Genomic DNA, 23,517 nt, shown 5'->3' with positions numbered 1-23,517 from the left:
AAGATGTCGAACATTAATAAAGACAAAAGTACATTTAGGGAAGTTAATTAGGATTTATTTTAAATATTTTAATTTTTAACTACATTCCTTGTTCTTAAATTTATTTCACTGAACAAGACATTATGACATTCAACAAGGATCTTTTTTTAACTAATTGAAGAAAAAATAGGAAAATGAGTTAGTTATAATTTTTTTTTCTCGTATTAGAGTAGAATTTATCATATAACAGTACGAAATAAGCAAGAGTAAATAGTAATAAGACGGAAACAGATTTTACGAATAATGGAATGAAAATCTATCTAAGTAGAACTCAGATAAAATATGTTCGGAATTTATTGGAAATTTTTATGTTTTGTATTAATCTTCTTTTTAAAACTTAATTGAAAATTACAAAAGCTTTATTAATTATAGTTTTTAGATATGGTAAATAAAGCAAAACTAATGCATTTTACAGCAAATGTAAGTAGATATTTGTATCCTAGTTTTTTTTAATTTTGAATTTACAAAAATTAAAGTGCAAATATCACCATTTCAACTACATATATATATATATATATACTTAGAATGTAAACGAAATTTCCGTTTAGTTATGTAAATATATACTGAAATTTATAAAAAGATGAAATTTACAAAATGATGTTACCTTCGCTTATGCTTCCTGTATCCACTTGTTTCCTCAGGCACACAATAACAGTTATAACAACAATTAGGAGTACAACAACAGATATAACAACAGGCAACAAAACAGTTAAGTTTTTATAAAATGGCATTGGTAAACTGTCTTGAGAGTATAATGGCGGATAACCCTTGAAGACAGGATCTGAAAAAAATGTAAAAAGCTCAGTATAGCAAAATCATGTTACGCAGCGAAGTAATCAGAAAACATTATGCATCATACATTAAAGAATTTAGGAAAAATTAAAACTTTCGAATTTGAGTTTGTATAATGACATTAGGTAATACTTAACCAGTAAAATTACTCTTCATTGTTTTTTTTTTAAATAATGTGTCATGCGTTCTGTATTTGTAAATTTAAACTTTATTTGGTACCACAGATTATTTTTAATTAATTATTCCTTTTGTCGTGATTAATATATTTATATGAATTTTATAAACAATTTATTTTCTGAAAAATATTGACTTTAAAAAAAAAAGAATGATGACTGAAAGAAAATTACGGATGATGATGAGTGGGACTATGAGGAGGTGAAGTCCACTAGTAATAAGTGTCTTATTTTTTAAATTATTAATGTTTTAATTTTATAATTAAAATTTCAGTTTTATTATTATAGTACATTTAATTATTTTTATTACTATTATAGTTACAGTTAGTATAGTTTTTATTATTATTATACTTTTACACTTATTAACGTTTTAGTGGTTGGACATTTGAACCTGAAAATGTATATTAGATGCACCCCTTAGTTCAGACAGATACTTTCATTGCAAATTTGAATATGTATGAACATGCTTTTTAACACCTTATATGCTGTCTCATTAATTTAGAGCATTATCATTGAGTTAAGGGGCAAATACCCTAACACTTTTTTTTTTGTTGTAAGAGAGCCTATTGTTACACTGCAAAATGAGATGTGCACTTTCGCAGACAGAACTTTCCGGTAGACCTAATAATTAAAAAAAAATGTAACCGAGCAAAACTATCCGTGTTTACACAATGATAATATTGATAAGAAATATTATTGCATTAATGGGCGTTATTTGTTTCAAAATTTCATTCCGTATTTCAAATATAATTAAAACTAAAATATATAACATTAAAAAAACATATAAAATAAAAAAAAAAATTTTTATTTTATTTTATTGCAGCGTTATTTCTAATTAAATCAGTAGTCAAACCTAATGAAACTTTAAAAGATCGAGCTTTCGAAAACACTTTCCAAGGATATAAAAATGTGATTTTCCCCAATTACTTTTCTCTAAAGTCGGTAGATACGATTTCTGAAATCCTATATGTATATATATATATATATATATATATATATATATATATATATATATATATATATATATATATATATATATATATATATATATATATATATATATATATATATATATATATATATATATATATATATATATATATATATATATATATATATATATATATATATATATATATATATATGTGACTCTTTATTCTATACAAATACTCTAACTCTTTATGTCTACAAATATAAAAATATAATATATTACAATTATTATATTACTTTGACAAAAAGTTTGAAAACAACTCTACAATGTTTTTTTCATATGTTTGATTTTTTTCATAAAATATTTCTTTCGCTATAGAAAAAAATAATTACAGAAAATATGCTTTTCTCTGTACTTTAAGACTCATGTACTCATTCGATTTTGTTTGGGCTTAAAGAGATCTTCATATTGAAAAATCGTATGGACCAACTTAGACATCACTGTTTCATATTTCAATTTAACTTTTTTTTTGCTTTGCAAAATCTATGAGACTTAGAAACTTGCAAATACAAAGAAAGGCACAGGAAGAACTATGTAGAAAAGGCACAGGAAGTAGGATGAAATAAAACAAACAATATTCGAATTGAAACAAAATTATCTGTGTTTTTGTCAAAAATATTAACGTTTACGAAAAAAAATGCTGACTAAAACGTAATTACATGAGTTGGTGATCGGAGCAAGCAGAGGCAAAACTTCATTGTAATTTAAATAATTTTACATTTTCAATTTGACATTTATAAACAAAAATAAACGAAAAGCTATCATCTGAGTTTGAAGGAAGAATCCATTCAGAAGTATTATATATTTTTTGACAGCCAAAACTTCAAAAAAATTAAAGGGAGTCAGTTATTTCTGAAGGTTCAAAATTATTCACCCTACTGCGAATGCCCAAAAAATAAAATACTTTTATTGTTCCCTTTTCTCAAATCATCTCACTAATTTGATACCTAACACCTCATTAAATTGACTGTAATTAAAAAACACAACTTGTCAAAATTAATGGATGTTTTGAATTGTTAGGTCGGTTACCTGGTGTCGTAATATTCAACGTCATAAATCTGTATTCAGCTTCAGTGGTACCAGCATCACTGTGTGCTGATACACGTATCGTGTACTCTCTGGATGGTGTTAAACCTCTAACATCTAAGTTTGGTTGTGCGGCATCAACTTTATCTTCTACTAACTTCCACTGACCCTGAACACGTAGATGAATAGAATAATAGAGAATAGGACAACCACCACTTGACCATGCTCCAAAGTGAAGAGTCACAAATGTAGAGTTGACGCGTATAAAATTGTCTTTTTGAGGTGATACAGGAGCTGAAAAAATGAAATAATATACATGTTTAACAACTGTCTTTATTTAAAAAAAAGTAATTTATAAAATGTAATAATTGTTATTATAAGTTTTTAACAGAGATATTAAATATTCAATAAAAGTTATCAAAATAATAAAAAATCTGAAAGACATAAAATTTAAAGAAAATATTGCAAAATTCGTTTTTATGTTGATTTTTATGCTTTTTCTTTAAATATCTCCTAATTTATATTGATTGTATTTCAACTTTGCAGATAAATTTTGAAAGTTGATTGTAGTACAATAGTTCAAAAAAAGAAGCAATGAATTTCAGGGTAATAAAGTTTGGTTCTGGTATGAGTATATATCAGTTCTAGATCAGTAAATTGGAAAGATGAGTAAATAGAAATATTTATATATTTTTTATGAACATTTTGCATCTACTTAATCGGCATAATATTTTACGCAAAGCAGAAAACTAGAAAGATTTAGGTAGAAATGATGTTGAAAATAAACATTTAAAAAATTCGAATTTTTCTTATTATGGCCATTATCTTTCAAACATTATTATCCTGAAAGAATTGTGCATTGAAATCTAATCGAATTTAATAATAATCGAAATTTTATTTTAAATATTAAACTTCTGGCAATCTAAACTATAGTTCGTTCCCCAGGAGTTGGTATTTAGTTCCACCTCATTGGACTTGGAAATCATTTTAGCGTGGGTTTAAGAGGGGTACATCTCCGTGCTTGAAACTGAGAGAACCCTTATTGCGAGCTAAACACATGGTGAATTCTTTTAAATTCACTTACTTCGCTTTATCATCTGCCGTTATGTGTTTCGTAGCTCAATTAAATATATTAAAAATTTAAAAACTGCTGTTTTTCCAGCAAAATGTCTCAAAAAGAGCAAACTATTCATTCAAAAGAGAGAAATATCATAAAAATGGCACTTATTATTCCCAAATTTATGAAATATTTAATGTTAAAAATGCACATACTTAGTGCGAAATAAACATTTCTGTCACACGATAGCCAAATAGCAACCGTGTTCACGATTGTTCACATCCTTCTCCCAAAAATAGCGAAATAGTATCGTCGGATAGCACGTGATGAAGGCGGAGTCAAGTTCCAACTCCTAGTGAACGAACTATAGATAAACCTTTAATTTTTTTTTTAAATTCTTAACATACTTCAGTTTGCTGTCCATTCGAAATTGTTATGGTTTGGTCTGATATTGGTTAATTTTTCCAGATAATTAAAAAATAGTATTCTGTATACTCTATAATAATTTGGTCAAAACTGAAGTTTTTCATCTAAATCCTCATAAACACGTACCTGCTCCTTTAGTTCTTGCCGTTATTACATCACCTGGCTCTCCTTTACCGAGACTATTAGTTGCTGTCATGTAAAGCCTATAACCTGTGCCACATCGGAGATCTTCTAAAGTGTATTGGTTTCCACCTGTGCTCAGTTTCTGTTCTTTCCATTTATCTCCTCCTCCTTCTGTTTTATAGTGCAGTATGTACTCTAAAATAATAACGAAAACATTGTGAGATTATGCTGAACAACAATTGTTCCTAATTATAACTAACTCAGATCAAGTTTTAATTTATACGCTAGAAGCTACACAGTCAAAGATACACAAATGTTACAAAAACTAGAATAACAACCTCTGCGAGATGTTTAGGAAGAAAGTTAATTAGTGTCTTGAAGGTGTTCACTAGAATGTTCAGTCATGCTGAGACCAGTGTCTTGGCCTGCTGCGCTAGATCACGTGGTTGATGATCTATGGCGTGAACATACCGATCGAAGTGGTCCCCAAGATTTTCTACCGTGTTTAAGTCTGAGAAGTATGATGACTTTTTTTGAAGCAAACACGTACACTGGGATATGTATGACTCTGCAAAATGTCTGCAAAATGCCAATGTGGATGCCATCATCCTGCAGAAAAATAAACAACAACGTGTAGGGGATATGGTTCTATAAGGCAGATGCCTACGTGTGTTGATTCATCGTGCCTCCTACAATGGGGAGTGCTCCCAGAGAATGGACGTAAACATACCCCGTAACATAAGGGCTCCTTCCTTCAACTTAGATACTTTCGGCTGATTTCGGCTGATGAAGGGTGCAATTTCTAGCCTTCGTCGACATAAGTCCATTAACTAGGCGTCTGCTGTTGAGGCCCACACAAAGCAACGTTCGTTGAACCCTCATTGAGGAGATACTGTTGGTAGCCCCTTGACTCACCTGAGTGGTCAAATGCTTTATTTCGCAGCGGTCATTCAACTAATTCATCTATGCCCACGGTGCACCACATTTGCCCCGTCACTGGTTTTGAACTAAGCAATTTCGTAATACACGATATACTTTTACCAAAGAAGCACGTGACAAGTTTACAACGTTACGCTTCGGAAAATCTTCCACCCTTACTTCCTTTCGGAAAAGTCTACATAAATCCCTCCATTTTTGTATTACGCCAACGATTAAAATTTTTCCGATTCCTTCAAAACCCTTTATATACGCTTGACTGTAGTGTGCTTGCCACTTGCTTTCTGTGATCCTTTTGGTAATTTCAAGCTTACACCGAAAACTTGTGGTGGTCAACGCTTTCAGACCAATGTGACTGGACTGTAAACACTTAAACTTAGGAACACTGGTGCTTCGTAATTGAATGGAGTTTGTTTTACTCTGTGAATGAATACCTTATAATTGAATGAATTCAACAGGAAAGAGAAAAATAAATTTTTTTGTGCAAGCATTAAAGAAACCTCCTCTTCTATAGAAAATCTTTGCAAATAGTTATAAATATCACACGGAAAAAAAACTAGATAGTTGTTTGGGTAAATTGCGGGTGAAAATTGACGTGTAGCCACCTCCACGTGGCTAATTCTAGGTAAATCTTCTCTAGGAAAACAAGCGAAGTAACACACACAGTAAAGAACACAGTGAAAATTACAAAAAATTGATACAATTCTTTTTTTAAATAACAAAGCATAAAAAGTTAAATTATTGATGTGTATTTAATTTAATTAAGTTATGCCAACTGTCAAAAAAGCATAAACACTAAGCGTGTTAATTTCAAAAGTTTTCACCAACTTCAGTAGAAAAAATTAAAAAAATATGCTTTTTTTCCATCATTTGTTTACTACTTATAAGTAAAAACCGCAAACGGAACATTTTAACCGGTTTCAAAATATTTTATGCCTTTTTATTCTGATTACAATAAATTATTTGCAGTAATTATTCCGAAACTTTAAAAATAAAAAATAAAAAAAACTTGACCTCCTTTATTGTGCTCTGAGTAAGCAAATATGAATTTTTCTTACCATGTAATATATATATATATATATATATATATATATATATATATATATATATATATATATATATATATATATATATATATATATAAATATAAATATAAATATAAATATAAATATAAATATAAATATAAATATAAATATAAATATAAATATAAATATAAATATAAATATAAATATAAATATAAATATATATATATATATATATATATATATATATATATATATATATATATATATATATATATATATATACACTATAACAAAAAAAAATCGGCGCACCAGGAAAGAGTTGTCCGCTTGAAACGAAAATTGGTGGATAGGAAGACAATTTGCAGAATAGTAAATGATTAAAATTTCAGATCAATTGAATAATTTATTGCAAAGTTACAGTAACAAGTTCAATAAAGTGTTGACACGCCTCTAGCCTGGATTCAAGTTGCCAAACTGCGTGGCATAGACCGATAAAGTTCCCGGATGGTCTCTTGCGGTATTTCCTGCCAAATTCGATCCAATTGTTGAACGAGGTCATCAACATACCGTGCCAGATGCAATCGCCTTCCCATCATATCCTAGACATGCTCGATGGGAGAGAGTTCTGGTGATCTGGCAGGCCAACGAAGAGTTTCTCAGGCTTGCAGACTGTTCATAGCAACACGTGCCGTATGTGGTCTGGCATTGTCCTGCTGAAAAACCAGCCCAGGGCACTGCAAAAGGAACGGTAGCAAAACAGGTCTTAGGATGTCGTCGACGTACCGCTGTGCAGTAAGTGTACCTCTAATGACGACCAAAGGGGCCCGGCTGTCAAGGGAAATGGCCCCCCAGACCATAATCCCTTGTTGAGGGCCGGTGTGACGTGCAATAGTGAAGGCAGGATCTCCCCTCTGCCCTGTTCGTCTCCAAACACGTCTTCGATGATCGTCAGGACACAGTTGGAAGCGGGATTCGTCGCTAAAGACTATACGTCCACAGTCGGCATCATTCGAGCCTGATCGAGCGTCGATTTTGCGCGTCGTTCTTGGTGCGTCGATTTTTTTGTTATAGAGTGTTTAATGTAGGGGTATGTTATATAATATATTTTAAGTTTTTTTTTCTCTCTTGAATACTTTTCAATTTGCAAGCAGAATATTTGAGTAATTATTCAATTCACTCTGAATTATTCTACCTCTTATGCCAGTATCATCTAGTTGCCTGTCCCATACAACTGTGAGTGATGATGACGTCACAGAATGCAGAGTAAGCAGTGGAGATGTTGGAGGAGCTAAAAAAAATACATTAGTAAGACAAAATACTTTGCAAGAAATAATGATTCATTTCTAAAATAGCATTCAATTACGTGCTGAACAAATTATGAGAATAAAAATCCGCGTAACTCGCTTTTCTATCGGAATGTACTGACTATAAATAATTGGAAAAAAAACGTATTAATTATTTATAATAATAGCACGATTCATGCAAATACATAATCATAACTCATCACGTGACAGTGCTAAATCAATAAAATATTGCAAATTAACTTTTAGTTATAATTGGGATACTTTAATGCGAATGAAGTCACAAAAGGAAAAAGTCTCCTATCCGAAATAAATGTATCAAAACAAGTTTATTTTAGGTAATACTTAAAATATTTCAAAAGTTGAGCATTTGTATACATTTTTATGCAAAGGCTAGATCAAATTACGCATTTTTTTACTCGCAGGGGCAGGTTTTGTGTCTATGTCATAACAGTTACCTACCATGTCCTTGCGAAAGTGTTAAACCTCATTTTTCATCTCGGAAAAGACTTGATTCTCTTTCTGACCAAGGGTTAGGGAAAAGATAGCAGTCATTGGGTGCCACCTTCAGATTATTGGGAGTATATAGTGTTGTTCTATTAAGACTAGCTGTAGAATTTCAAAGGTTTGATGGTCAATGTCTGAGATAGCATTTGCAGGGATATTGTTTACAACTTTCTACTAACGTTAGTAAGATTTTGTAACGTCTGCCAGAGATTGTTTTATCATTGTTTCATAGCAATTATCAACGTTTGCTATGATTCAAGATGACGTAAAATTCATTTACTAAGATTTTGAATGATTCCGTTTCGATGACGACGAAATAAATTAAAAAAACATTAAAAACCATTTTAAGAACATTGTAGAGATCTTGCATGACTGATAATATATTATATGTAACATATATTAGACAGTCAGCTGGACTAACCCTTTATAAAGCAATGGAAGGTATACTGCTCACAAATTACAATAATTTTAAAATGTAGATTGATAGCTTGAGTTTTCATCTATTATTCGTGCAGCCATCTGCAGTTAGTTTTGGAGAAAAAAATACCAATGAAGAGTTTTGTTTACGAGAAAATGTTTGCTTGGAGTCAAGAAAAGCAATGAAGCTTTTCTCTTTTGTGCGTTTTATGTATTTGTTAACTTGATCATTTCTTCTTGAATGAATTTGCTGTTATAAACATAGAACCTAGAAATTTGATTATTTATAAGCACAGTAATGGAAGTTTATAGCTAAAGATTTACAGTAGGTAAAATTGTGAAAATTTTAACTATCTCAACGAAAGAAAATGGTCATAAAGTTTAAAATTGGCTCGAATTAATAATCTCGCTGAATTTACCACTACAAACCAATTTCGTTCCATAAATCCGTAAACTTAAATCGAACGAACTACCCAATAAATGGTTAACGGATACTACAGCTCAAAAGAAAAAAAATATTAGGAGCCGGTTAAAATAAAATATGAATAAATATTTATTTAATTTCTTTATCTTTCTGCTTATCAGGAGTTAACAGATTTATCAAATCTGAAAAAGAACTTTACGAAAAGCGAAAGAAAGAGAAAAATACCATCAATATTTTACCTGCTTCTAGTGTAGTCGCAGAGAGTTCATCAGATCGAGGTCCTGCGCCAATATTATTGTAAGCTTGAACAATTATTTTATACTTAGTAAGTCTGCGGAGATTAGTTAAATAACTGAGTTCTTGACCATTCGTAGCTTCAACATTTTTGTATTGATATTGATCATCTGTGTCTGCCACCTTATAACCTATGTAATAACCATGTATTTTTCCATGTTGTAAGGCCTTACGTGGTGACTGAAACACAAGAATTATAAGCTTTAAAAAACTCTTCAAATATTTTTAAACAGTTACAATGTTTTTGAACAAAGTTAATTTTTCAGATTTGAAAGGAGAGTAAACCAAAGAGTTAAATTAATTTCATACATATATATGTTCATATATATGTTCATATAGATATATGTTCATATAGATATGTTCATATAGATATAGATATATGTTCATTTTTTTTTACTATGTCTTTCATAAACTCTTCTTCTTTCACTTTCTCCATTTTTATTGTTATTTACTTTCGTACTATTTAATTGGTTTTAAAAGTACTGTTTTTAAATGTTTTACAATATTGTTCCTTTGTAAATTTTGCATGTTTATCTTTTAATTTGTTCTTTTAAATTATTCTTTTAATTGACACTTTTAATATATTGATGTTTTAATGTTTATCACCTTACATGATTTTAGCAGCTCTACGCCCGCCATGTTCATGAGCTGTTGCCATGTCTGATGTGTATTTTATGTATTTTATGTTTGTAATGTTTTCTGGATTTTTTTTGTTTTAATAAACATTTACCCGTATGCCCTAAATAAGGGCGGGTCGGGGTAAATTCTTCCATATGTTCATATAGATACATGAAAATTGTATGACGACGATCATTGTTATTTGGAGTGATGTGCAGTAAGTGTTCAATCAAAATATGAAATTGATTTATACCAATTTTCAGATGAAAAATTTAAAATAATAAGTCAAAATGGTTAAGTGCTAAAAGCAGCTACAACCAAATTTGTCTTTTGTAAATAATTTTAAAAAAAAGTTAACTAAAAACAAGCAAAACGAAATTTTAAAGATATATAGCAAAAACAACACTTCATCAGGAGACGCACTGTCTGCTAACACACTGGAGCCTTTCTGTAGTCAATCGTCAATAATCAGTGTACAGTATGTATTTTCATAACTGCTCTTATAAATTGTGCGCTTATGGTTATTTTGAGCAATGAAAATTATTGTATGGTGATGACTGTTTCTATCTAGTGAGATATGTAGTGTTTCATTAACTGCTTTAGGGTGATTCTCACGAAACATGACATTTCGGTCCAAAAAATTTCTTCAAATTTAAAGTCTTCAAAATAATCTACTTTTTTTTGTATACTTCTTTAGCTACACTTATTAATATCTTATAGACAGCAGTGTAGTTTATTGACTTTTGCTCGAGAAAAAAAATAAAATAGAAATTCACCAAATCTTGATTGCTTTTAAAATGACATATTAGCTTAGAAGTTAGAAAAACAGTCATTCTAAGTTAATAGTAAGTAACTCAATTTACGCCTTTATGTTAGATGGACCATAAATTGCTTAAATTAATTCTTTTTATCCACTGTAGAAAGAAACAAAAATTTTTTTGTTGCTGATACGTACAGAATAAAATTGTGTATAATAATCAATCATTAAATAAATAAATAACTTTGATTACATTCAAGCATATTACAATCATACATAAACTTGGTATTAGGTCTATATTTGCTTTCCCTCTTTACAGTATTAGCAGTTAAAAAGAATTTCTGGTAACACTTCAATGTCCTGGCATATATAAGCCAGGAAAATGACAGCCAGGATAATGACAAATTTGCCGTTTTATAGCATATAACTTTAATTTAATATTTTGGCCGAAGACGTTCATATTCTGCAGAAAACAACAGTATTTCTTAAAATAACTCAGATAAATCTATGTAGTTTTTGTTATTAATGATTTCAAGAATCTAGGAAAATGACAGCATAAAAACCTACTCACCTAGAAAATTTTTTGAAATAGATTTTGTGCCAGAAAATTAGTTCTTTATTCATGCAAAAAGATACGTTCAGATAAGAGGGTATCTAATTAATCTATTAACATAAGATATTGATTGATGGCTCTATCTATTTTGGTTATAAATCACTAAATAAAAGTAGCCAGGAAAATGACAGATTTTCATGGGACAAAAAAATTATTGACAGAAGAAATTATTTTACACGAAGTTTTAGTAAACAATACCCTCTGCGTATATTCTAGAAATGCTTACATAGGATAAGATAAAAAAATTAGATTTTGAAAAATATATGGGAAGTTTTGAAGGTAGTTATTATTGAAAATATTGTTTGGGACATGCCTGGAAAATGACATTTCGATATTCAATTAAATTTTTTAAGAATACAAAACAATCAATGCTAGTGCAAAGTCATTTTAAAATACTAACAGCAATGCTATTTATTATTTTTTTTAAAAAAAGTTCTTTTAGTATTATAGTATTAGATTTTGGAGCAATGGACAGTGAATTGTCGTGTTTCGTGAGAATCACCCTTTAATTAATTGAAAGCTTACAGATATTTGATATAATTATTGTATAGTAACGATTGTATGGTAATGTTTTTGACAAAGTATGCGAGCATTTAAATTTTTTTCCTGAAATTCGATTTCAGAGGAAATTTTTCTTTTTAAAAAAATATAATGATAAGCAAAATGATTCATAGTTTTGACTCCTACAAAGTGTTGGAGAAATAAGATACTTTTAATAAAAAATGCTTCCTAAACGTAATATTGTTCTTTTATCTTTATTTTCTTTTAAAAAAATTTCGATTACATTATATATGTTGAAGTTAAAGTGTGAAATCCGTTTTTCACAGAATAACTAAGTATTTCATGAAATAACTAAGCAAGTCAAAGTATATAAGATTATTGAATTCTGCGATTAAATAGGTATTCTGTAGAATAACGATTACTTGATATTTAAAGTATGAAATACGGTACTAGAAAGTTCTTTGCATCGGTTCTAGCAGCTTTTAGTCAGTTATGAACTGTTTATAGCGACGTTGCAATGTCGCATGTGTATAAGCTTCATTCCGTTGTTTTTAGACGTAGTTATTAATAAGAGCAATAATAAATTATATTATCTGCTTTTCCTTATTATTTATCAATTAACGATTCGCAATAGGGCTAAAATGTATTTTTCGAGAGATTATAGCTATTGATTATCAATTAATATGCGATCAATTAATTTATAAAATAACTTTGAACTAGTTTATGCTTCACTTTAACCATCTGTCATTAGTTATTTCACAGAATAGTTAAGCAAAGTATGAAATTTTTCATGTATTATATACTTTAACTGGCTTGTCTAGTTATTTAGTACCTAGTTATTCCATTAAATAATTGAATAAAGGTAACATATATATAACACTTCAACGGTAATTTATATATATAACACCTTAAATTTAACATATATATAACACTTTAACTTTAACATATCTAACACTTTAACGGTAGCATACATATAACATTATATCCTTACTTTCCATGTTACTTTCAAAGACTGTGATCCTGTCGGTTGAACGTTGACTTCTAAAGGAGGACCACCAGGAACTAAAACAGAAAATTAAATTAATATAAAATGAAAAAATTTTAAAACATTATTGTTAAAATGTTAAGGATGTCCCGTATTTTTTTTAAAAATAATAATGTAACTAAAATTTTCATGTTTAAAAAATTTAAATAATAATTTTTCAATATCTTCTAATATTTTAAGAAATAACTCATACATTCATCTGAATGTATGGTCTTTGATTAATCAGGTGAAAATGCATAGTTTGTCAATATTAAATTTGACTGTGACTCATTTTTGAGGTAAAAAAGCTGAAAATTAATATCAACAGAGAATATATAACAATAATGGTTGTTATTTTTTTATTACAATTTAAAAAAATAGCTGGCCTTAACTCTTTATAAATTTCTGCTACGAATGGTCCAAATTCCTTCAAGTGATAGGACACATGCATTGTGATATTACTGTCGCAACTTCATTATGGGCAAGAAATATACAATGTATTTTGTTCTATTTTATTTCATTCTAAGACGATAGTATTAACTTCAATGTTTTCATTTTTTTTCTTCATTAGATTCCTACTACATTCTATATAGTGATGTGACACAAGTAAGGGATTTGATGAAAAATATTTCCACAATGCTTCCATGATAGCTTGATGTTTTACATCATTACTTCAACACAAACATTCTTGTAATTACTGGATTCTTCACGACATCAGTGATGGGATTAGCGACATTTATTTCAAAGGATTGCATTTTTACGTTAAACTATTTCATAGCATTGTATCTAGGCTGGTGCTTTTTACATTAAATTTATTTTCAACTCTCGATAACAGCTCGATGCGCAAAACATTTTAAGATCTAACTCAAATCATGATAAGTTTTTCATTATTTCTTTTATTCTTTTTTTCTTTTTTTAATTCGTTTTTCACCAAAAATGCTCGTCTGAACAATTTCAAAATGTGTTTTACTAATGATACGAGTTTCCTTAATTACTTATAAAGATAATTATTTAAAAAAAAAATGAAAGATAAACAAAAAAATTTACTTCCTACTTTATTATTTATTACCTTATAACTGTTTAATTTGTTTGATTTTATTGTACTTTTTGTAAACAATAGATTAATTTATTACTCTTAGAATCAAATAAAAAATAAAGTTTGATTAACTATCAAAAATATGATGGAATTAAACTGTAGTAAAAATATTGTTTTCCGCAATTTATTAAAAATATTTGTGTTTCTGTAATTATTCTAAACTTGATAATGTTATTTTGTTCAGATTTAATTTTCAGACTTGAAAGTTAAGTTCGAAAATTACATTTTTTTAAGAGAGTTGGACAGTCTCTATATTTTCTTTAAATTTTACTTTATTTATTTCTTCAACGTCTTTAAAATAGAACTAAGTAGATGGCAGCACCATAGCAATAACTATTTATTTCCCTCTCTAAAATCGTATGAAATTTATTTTAAAAATATTTATGTATTACCTTTAAGAAAGAAAAAAGTTCTTTTCTCATACTTTTTAAGAGTGTTAGAAATATAATGGACTCGAAAAAAATTTTTATACTAAATTCATGATAAGTATAATTGCACTATATGCTGCTAATGAGAATTAGATGAAACAATTATGCTGTATTTTATTGGTAATGTACTGTGTTCTGTTTGTTTGTTTCATTAATTCCCATTTTATTACGCTAAACATAACTTAATATAAAATAATATAAAAATAATAATAAGCACTTAATATATAAAAAAAATCAGTTTGACATTATTTGTGATTTTTTTCTTTTTACGAGTAGACGAGTGTATATCCGAAAATCGATTGATTTGAATAAAATGCACTCTATATTCCTAATTATTAAGAGATTGCTGGTAAATAAAAAAGTCATAAAATGAAATTCTCTCAATTAAATATAATTTAGAGAAAAACTATTTTACCATGTTTACTTTTTTGGCGCCATCTATGGAATTTAATTAGAAGTTTAACTTCAAGTTCTAAAACAATTATTATTATGAGTTACTCTACAGTTCCATGAGTTTCTTTACTCTACAGTAATTTTCGCTTTGGGAGCAAATTTGAAATTAATTATTCAATATTAAATTAAAAAATCGCTCATAGTTAATTCTGAATGGTTAAGTACTTGAACGACATATAAACCCTTAAGAAAATCGTTTCAGCAAGTTAAATTTTATTTACAAAGATGTGTCTTATAATTTATTTATTCCTGTAAAGGAAATGTTATGCATTTCAAGTTTTATTTTATTACTTTCAAAGACATAAAATTATTGATACATGAAATATAGATTGAAATTTAATGGGGTCTAAAGTATTGATATAGGGACAAATTTTGATTACGATAATCCCACCAAATTTAAAAATACCCTGCTATAAGCACTTTTAATTTGTTGAATATTATACAGTATTCATATTATATATATATTTATCCAATGCTTCCAGGATGTTGTGTAATGACTGCTTATAATGCTAATTTTTAGAACTCGCTTTAAAGATGAGGTAAAAAAAAGCACACACACATTAGTGATCTCTAATAATAATTTAAGCTAAGAAAATGCTATAAAAATTAGCAAACTGAGTCCATAAAAAGCGAAACTGAAATCACCAAGCAAGTTTGAATACCGGTGGAAAAAATGGAGGCATTGAAAATAATTATTTAAATTTCCAAATTTTATAAAGCAATCAAACTGGTTTTTATGTTTTTTGCATGCAAAAGGACAATGACTCTAAAAATATATATTAATCATGGTCATTACGAAGCACCCTGAATGTTTATTAAAATATCTTCGCAAACCCAATTTAATTTCTAACATATAAATAACGTATGTTATGGTAATGAAAATAAGTAACCTTCTTCCTCTGTCGTGCCAGTTACAAAATCGCTTGGTTCGCTGACACCGAGAGCATTTTCAGCAATCACACGAAATTTGTAGGTCGAAGAGGGAAGAAGACCTCGGACGATGGCCATAATTTCTGAACCAGGTACAACTGTTTGTTTGAGGTGGCCTTCATTCTTTCCTAAATCGAAATGATAATATATATACATGAAATAGCCGATAAGTATTTCTAAAAAAAAAAATCGTTAAAAACATTATATATTTAGAAACATCTGTCAATAAAAAATAAAAGTCCTTGCAAATTGTTTAAATGAGTTTAAGTTTTGAGAGGACAGAAAAAAACTTTATAGAATATAATTTGTATTTTACATTTCTATTTTTTAAATTTCTGCCTATGTTATCTTCAATTTATTTTTTAAAGATTCATATGGATTGCCTCAGGTGATAATTTTCTTCAATAGGCACAAATGAATATAATTCTTAAATTAATGAAAATTTTATGGATTTGTTTTTAATTTTATATTGTTTTTATGAATTAACTTCGATTTTAATTGAAATCGTTACGGCTGTTCTGCAAATCTCCCTTCCTTAAATGTTATTTCAAGCTTAAATGTTATATATACGTTTTTATTTAAATATTATAATGTAATAATTTAAAACGAAATATTTTCCAAGTAAAAAAAAAGTATTAACCTGCAACCAAGAGGAATTGTTTACCTGCAGTTGCGTTTCCGTGTTCTACAGTATATTTCATTACCGGGCTGTTCCCACTAAAAGTCGGTGACCAAGCTAATGTCATTGTGCGGCTGCTTTTTTCTTTTATGCTTAAATCAACAGGAGGAGATGGTGGTTCTAAAATAAAAATTGCATAATTTCAGTCTTTAAGAATGAAGCTTTATATTCATATTAATTACTATTTAGTTTTCTGAATCTTTATGAAATACTCGGTAATTTTAGGAAGTTTTCTTTCTATTTGTGCAAAAAACATAAATTTTAGACAATGTTAGATAAAAATAATAATTTATATATATATATATATATATATATATATATATATATATATATATATATATATATATATATATATATATATATATATATATATATATATATATATATATATATATATACACAAATGAATTAAATAAAAAAATTCAAATTTGCTGCAAAAGATCAACTTTATTTCTAACAGAATCTTCCCTATTTTTGTGAAAATGCGAAATCAGATGTAAACATGCGGATATAAAAGTTATAAATTTATTATTTTCCTTACTGCATGAAATGATCAAAAAATTATCGACCTGCTCTGCAGTTTTGTATAACTGTTCGCAATATTTTGATTCCAAATTATTATTTTTTTAAAAATAACTTTTTTACTAAACATTCATATAACTATAAAAATACGCAAATAGAAGGAAGTACATACACATTTTTTTAAATGATATTTGCTTGAAGAAACTTAGATTTATTACTAAGTTCAGATCACAAGCCTACGTTTTGCATTCGCAGTTGATCGACTCCACAGCTAAGTCAGAACTAAGATTTTAAATTTTTCCGTAGATATGAATTAAACATTAAAAGAAAAAAATCGAAAAATTCTCTACATGTCCAAGGCAAAAATCACGAAGTACATAGTTAAATTTATCCCTCATATTGTATCGTAAAGATGCTTCTTCGTAGGAATCAGGTTTCTGGAAAATGATTTTTAACCACAGAGGCACAAGAATATTTTTTTATACAGACAGTATCAATATTGATCATTGTGATTTGATTATAAGTCATCAGAAGAAATACAATTTTAAATTCATTTATTATTATTAATTATATCGTACGATATATTGACAGTTTTTTTAATGGAAGAAAGAAGAAGAAAATGTAACCGTTTTCATGATTTTGAAAATAAATACTTTTTTAATTGATAATTCTGATTCCTTTTTTAAATTTTTGCATATGCATACAAATTTATAGAGTGTTAGGATAAGTATTGATACGTATTTGAAATAATTTTAATCGTAGCATAGGGTTTAAACGTAGGTTTAAATCAAAGGTTTTATTCAAGGGTTTTAGACATAAAATTTTCTTAGGAAGCATGTATAACATTATTTTAATGTACTTTTTTTTTTAAACATAACAATTCAGCCTATGTTTTGCAGACGAATTTTTCAATAAATAATTCTGATTAAACTACGTTTATTTGGTTTAATTGATAGTTACTAAAAAATAAGTCAATGAAAATTTAAATAGAATTGTTTGATTGAATATAAGTGTTTAAGCAACGAAATTTTTGAAAGAGAGTGTTATAGTTTAAATGAAAGAATCTATAGGGGAAATATTTCTAATAGTAGAAGTTATGCTGTTTCTATGTTCAACGAGTCAAATTCCAAATTTTTTACTAATTTTGCTTTTATATAACTGTTTCATGATTATCTATAAAAACATTTATAATTCAATTACAAATATAACATACTAAATATAATACATTACAGCAATATTATAATGATTCACCTTCGACGAAATTTTTCATAAGATTTTAAGGAAAATAATACGGTTATAGTTTCGAAACTATCTGAATAACTTCCATGACTGCAATATTAAAAACAATATTGTTTGAAAAAAAGTCTAAGAAAAGTTCGGACATTCTATGTGTAAAAAATTATGCAACAGTTGGAAAGAATTATAAACTGATAAGAAAGAAATAGTTTAAAAATAATTGAAATCTATTTAATATAACTTTCACCAAAGTTTTACATTTTTGTTAAAGTAGTGCTGCCATCTAGTCAAATACTTTAGAAAACAGAAATTGAACTTACATATATGATATTAAATATTGAAGAAAATTCAATTTACATAAATAAATCGTAACAAATAATCACTGAAATTGTTAAATGTTAAAATATACTAAATTTAAAAAGGCATTGCAATACCAAAATTAAATACAAAACATTTCAAAAATTGTTCTTAAATATATTTCAGCTCTCATTTGAAAAAAAGGAACACATATATCTTAGTACAGTTTAAATTTACCAACTAAATAAAAGGTTAAATATTTTTAATAAGTGTATGAAAGGAAAAATACTATGAGTATAAATTATTTACATAGATTATTCATATTTGTGTAAATAATTTATTCTCATGCATTCTTGCTCAGTTTCAGTTAGCTATCATAATTAAGATGAATTACATATTATACAATAAATGAAAAAATAAATAAAAGAACAATGAACAATTGTGTATTGTCCCAATGTATGGGAATTATCTTACCTAATTGTGTAGTTATTTTACTAATTGACAGATGGCGCTATTAAACTGTCGTTTTATATATAGTGTGTAGAATAATTTACATAATTTAAAAAGGTGTTTAATATAAACTATATTTTTACATCTTAATAATTGTTTAGTAATTGTTTTTATATTTTTTAAATTTTATTTTTATTAAATTTACTATTTTATTTAACATAAATCATACTTTTAATACAATTAATTTAATAAATGTTTTTTATAAAAATTATAGAGGCACGAACTATCGATCCGTAAATTCACTTCACAGTAAAATAAGATAGGTCTTATATTGGGGCAATATATTTATAAATTATGTGTGCCTATGTTTTAGTTAAGTTTTAATTTGTTATCATAATAAATTATAGATTATTCTGACACATTCAAAAGTAAATAAATATAATTTAAACATATAGGTACATATTGGTTTCGAACTTAATTTAGCTTCAATTTGCTGTCATGTGTTACGTAATATAAAATACATATCATGATAACATGTATAGTAAGAAAAATAATAACGAATAAAATTTGCATTCAAATAAAAATCATATACAAATAAAATCCATGCATAAAAATTTTTATGTTGTCATATCTTTTGAAAATGTTCGTATTTTTTTCCTAACAATTATAGCTATGTTCTTTGGCATCACTTACTTTTTCGTTAAAGCCTAGAAAATATTTATAAATGATTATTGAGAACTTCTATTTCGGGTTCTGTGTGAAATAACATTCGATTTATTAAATTAATTTTTCAAAATTTTAATAGCATCAAACTGGGAAACGAAAATAAAAACGGAACTTCATTTGCATTTGGAAAACTAACTAATAAATAATTGGTTAGAAATTAGCTCAAAATTGGAAACCCTAAGAATTGAAAGTTGGACCTGATAATTGAGATTTTCTTATCTTTTATCTGCCCCTAATGAACTTTATATTAGCTAATGCCATGAATTTTAAATACAGAATAACAAATGTTTTCAAAAGTTTTTATAACTTGAAAATAAGTGATCGTAAAGTTAATGCCACATTTGTATTGAAAGCTGGAAAAATTCTGTTTTAATATCGAAATTTTAAATCACTCTCCATGGCATTCCTTATTAATTTTTTTTAACATTATTATAATTATTATTTACCATATTATTTTTTTATTTATTTTCTTGAACATTTAGTTTTCCACAATTGTTTGTTGTTATTTGGGGAATTAATGCTTTTAACGTAATACTTACCTTGAACCACAAGCTGAATATTGGTCTGATCATTTCCAAATTCATTTGAAGCTGTGCATGTATACAAAGCTGAATCAGATCTTGTAGCACTTTTAATTATTAATTTCGACACAGCTGATTGTGGTCCTGTTTCTTCAATAGCTGACAACCTAAAATTTTAACTACTATGAAAGATGGATAAAACAGTAAAATGAATAAACTAATTATTTTACAGATACAGATATTCTAAAAATTCGTAAACTGTAAGCATTGCACTGAAATTTTATTTTGGTAAAAGAGTTAGATTTGTGGAATTTAATTGCACAATAAACAGGGCCATTTTAACGTGCTAAATGTAAACGCTGTTCAAGTTTTCGTAAATGGGACCAAAAGTTGGTTGATGAGAATAAGAAATGAGAGAATAAAAAAATCTAAATTTGAAACCCGAGTGAATAGAAAAATGTGATCTATCTATATAAAAGTGATTATACATATGAAACGTAAAAAATTTCGGATTAATGATTGACATTTAAATTACAAAAGGATTTTATTTTGTAAATATATTACTTTATTAGTTGGAGCTTAAAAGTTTCCTGTTCGTTATAAAATTGATAGTGCAATTTTGAAATAAATAAATTATAAAATACTTGCTCAATTGTTATGAAACTTTACGTTTTGATGTAATAATTTGTTTCATACGATTATGAAAGGAAGCGGAAATAAAGAAAAGAAAACGTTTTTCTACTAACAATTTCTTTTAATAAATATTTCGGATTAATGATAGAAATTTCAATTAAAAAGATTTTTATTTAATTAAAAAAAATATTACTTCAATAGTTGGTGCTTAAAAGTTTTCTGTTAGTTAATTTAAATTTCAAATTTTGAAATAAATAAATTATAAAATACAGGCTTAAATTGAATGAAAATTTACGTTTTAATGTTATAATTTGTTTCATAGGACTATGAATGGAAGTGATATAGAAAACGTTCTTCTGAAATTTTATGTTCAACCTGATCTACTTTCCGGGATTCACTGTCATATGAAAGAAATTTGATCTATATTATTGTCATTATGTAAACATATATTTTTTAAACTTAATATTTTGTTAAAATAGTTTTTAACATACAATACTATTCAAAACAATATAAATATATCTTAGGGAAATTCAGAAAATTTCCGTACGAGTATCAGATTATCTGAAGCAAGTTAGCTACTGGAAAATAGTTGTATAACCAAGATACGTATTATAGCCTGACTCGAAAAGAAATTGATGATGTTTGGAATGAAACAGAAGCGTGAGTTTTGATGGTAAATTATTCTATAACTTAAAGCCAAAATTTTTTTTTCATGTGCTACAAAATATTTGAAAACAAAAAATAAAATGAAAGTCTAGCGAGGTTTGAGAAACGTTTTTTTATTTATTCATTTATAATTTGTTTAAGAAAAAAACTGAAGAAAGTTAGGGAGCGAATCCTACTTATTCTGGAACACATAATTTTAGTTTTAGTTTGGCCGTCGTTGAATACCCGACCCAATTTTTAGGTTTACGACTACTAATGTTCAACTCCGTAACCTTGTAATTTTGAACCAAATCCAGTAGACAAGGGATTGTCTACTGGATGATTTGTCCCTTTTCATCATCTAAAAGAGCCACTGATTCACCTATTAGACGCTCTGCCCGTATAAATCCTCCAGTCTCTAGAGAGCCTCCACAAACATCACCGGATAATTTATCGAACATATCGCATAGTCGTAGTTCCCTATCAAACACTGATTCTATCTTCTCAACTTCCTTTTATGGTAAAAACAGCATTAAAAATAGGTCAGTTGAACACAACCCTCCTGCTTCATCATCAGATGTCCAAGCGGAAATCAACGCCTTCCCCGATTGGCCTGTACTTGATTCCTCTTTTGATATTGACAGGTATTTACTGATACTAGTGAAACATCTTGATAGATATCTGAACGGTCGGGGTCAACACAATACAAAAGAATTTAACGAATGCAAAGAGGCTATTGCAGAAATTAAAAGACTCTCCAATCAATCAGACCGACTTGAAACTCAACAATCCAACCAACTAAAATTAATTGAAGACCAGATTAAAGATCTCACAATACAGATTAAGGATCTGAAAAACTCCGATAAACAACCATCGTACAGCGAAGTAGTCAGTAACCCTCGTCCACCTGCTCCAATAATCATCAGAACAGACGAGGATAAGAATTCAGACAATATCCTACAAATAATAAATACCTCAATAGTTAAACCAGTGGTCAAAAAAGTATTCAAAAATAAAAACCTCATTGAAATCAAATTCCATAACCAAAAGGATAAGGATAAATTCACATCATCCATTCAAAACAAAATTGATTTTCGAGATAAAGTTCAAAGACTTACATCACTCATAATTCTAAATGCTCCAGCTCAATTTGAAGGGGAGGATATAGCTACCATACTACAGCCGAACAGCTACTCATCGAACGACGACAACGTTATAAAGTATCTTAAATCCATTCCACACAAAAAATGCACGGACAAAAAACACATCGTAGTAAATGTATTGCATAGACAAGCTACCCATCTTCTGAAAATGAAAAATATCTTCATTGGTCTTAACAAGTGTATCATCAAGAAACGCATAGTTCTCAGACGGTGCCAGTAGTGTCAAGGCCTGGATCACCATACCAACCAGTGCACGGCTGATTCTGCAACCTGTGCAAAATGCGGCGGAAATCATCACACCCATGAATGCAATTGCCATGAGTGCTATTGCATTAACTGTTGGCACTCGAACACGTACAAAGGTACCAACTACAACCCTGATCATTCAGCCTTCGTCTCATACTGTCCGACTTACCAACAAATACTACATTCGCTAAGAATGAAATTCATCGACAGCTAGATACATTTACATTATAAATGTTTTCCTACAAAATTTTGATCTTCATGAAACCTTAAAAAAACTTTAGGAAAAATAGAAAAAAAACTTTTTAGACTTTTGAAAAACTTTTAAATTTTCTTTTCTCTTTTTTTATTATTCTTCCGAATTTGACATAGCGAAAATTTTAAAAAAGAAAAAATACGTTTCTTCTTGTCAAAAACTACATATGCAGTTTTTCATATCCATTTGCTGTTT

The 23,517-nt window shown here is 28.1% G+C and overlaps 1 protein-coding gene across 2 annotated transcripts in view; it reads right to left on the bottom strand.

Annotated features, from left to right (window-relative positions):
• Positions 1-23,517, bottom strand: part of LOC107439444 (cell adhesion molecule Dscam1) — a 201,388-nt gene that overhangs the window by 37,750 nt on the left and 140,121 nt on the right. For both annotated transcript variants that reach the window (XM_087165949.1, XM_043043124.3), the window contains exons 15-23: positions 20,401-20,549; positions 16,616-16,750; positions 15,912-16,079; positions 13,012-13,082; positions 9,477-9,711; positions 7,781-7,876; positions 4,631-4,822; positions 3,025-3,315; positions 644-820 (exon numbers count right to left, since the gene is read on the bottom strand). In XM_087165949.1, the coding sequence (XP_087022075.1) occupies positions 644-820; positions 3,025-3,315; positions 4,631-4,822; positions 7,781-7,876; positions 9,477-9,711; positions 13,012-13,082; positions 15,912-16,079; positions 16,616-16,750; positions 20,401-20,549 (1,514 nt within the window). The remainder of the gene's footprint in view (positions 1-643; positions 821-3,024; positions 3,316-4,630; positions 4,823-7,780; positions 7,877-9,476; positions 9,712-13,011; positions 13,083-15,911; positions 16,080-16,615; positions 16,751-20,400; positions 20,550-23,517) is intronic.

This window comes from Parasteatoda tepidariorum, chromosome 6, assembly GCF_982258835.1.
Source record: "Parasteatoda tepidariorum strain Cologne lab strain chromosome 6, Ptep-v5.0, whole genome shotgun sequence".
Classification (NCBI taxonomy): domain Eukaryota; kingdom Metazoa; phylum Arthropoda; class Arachnida; order Araneae; family Theridiidae; genus Parasteatoda; species Parasteatoda tepidariorum.
This window is presented reverse-complemented; position numbering and strand designations above follow the sequence as displayed.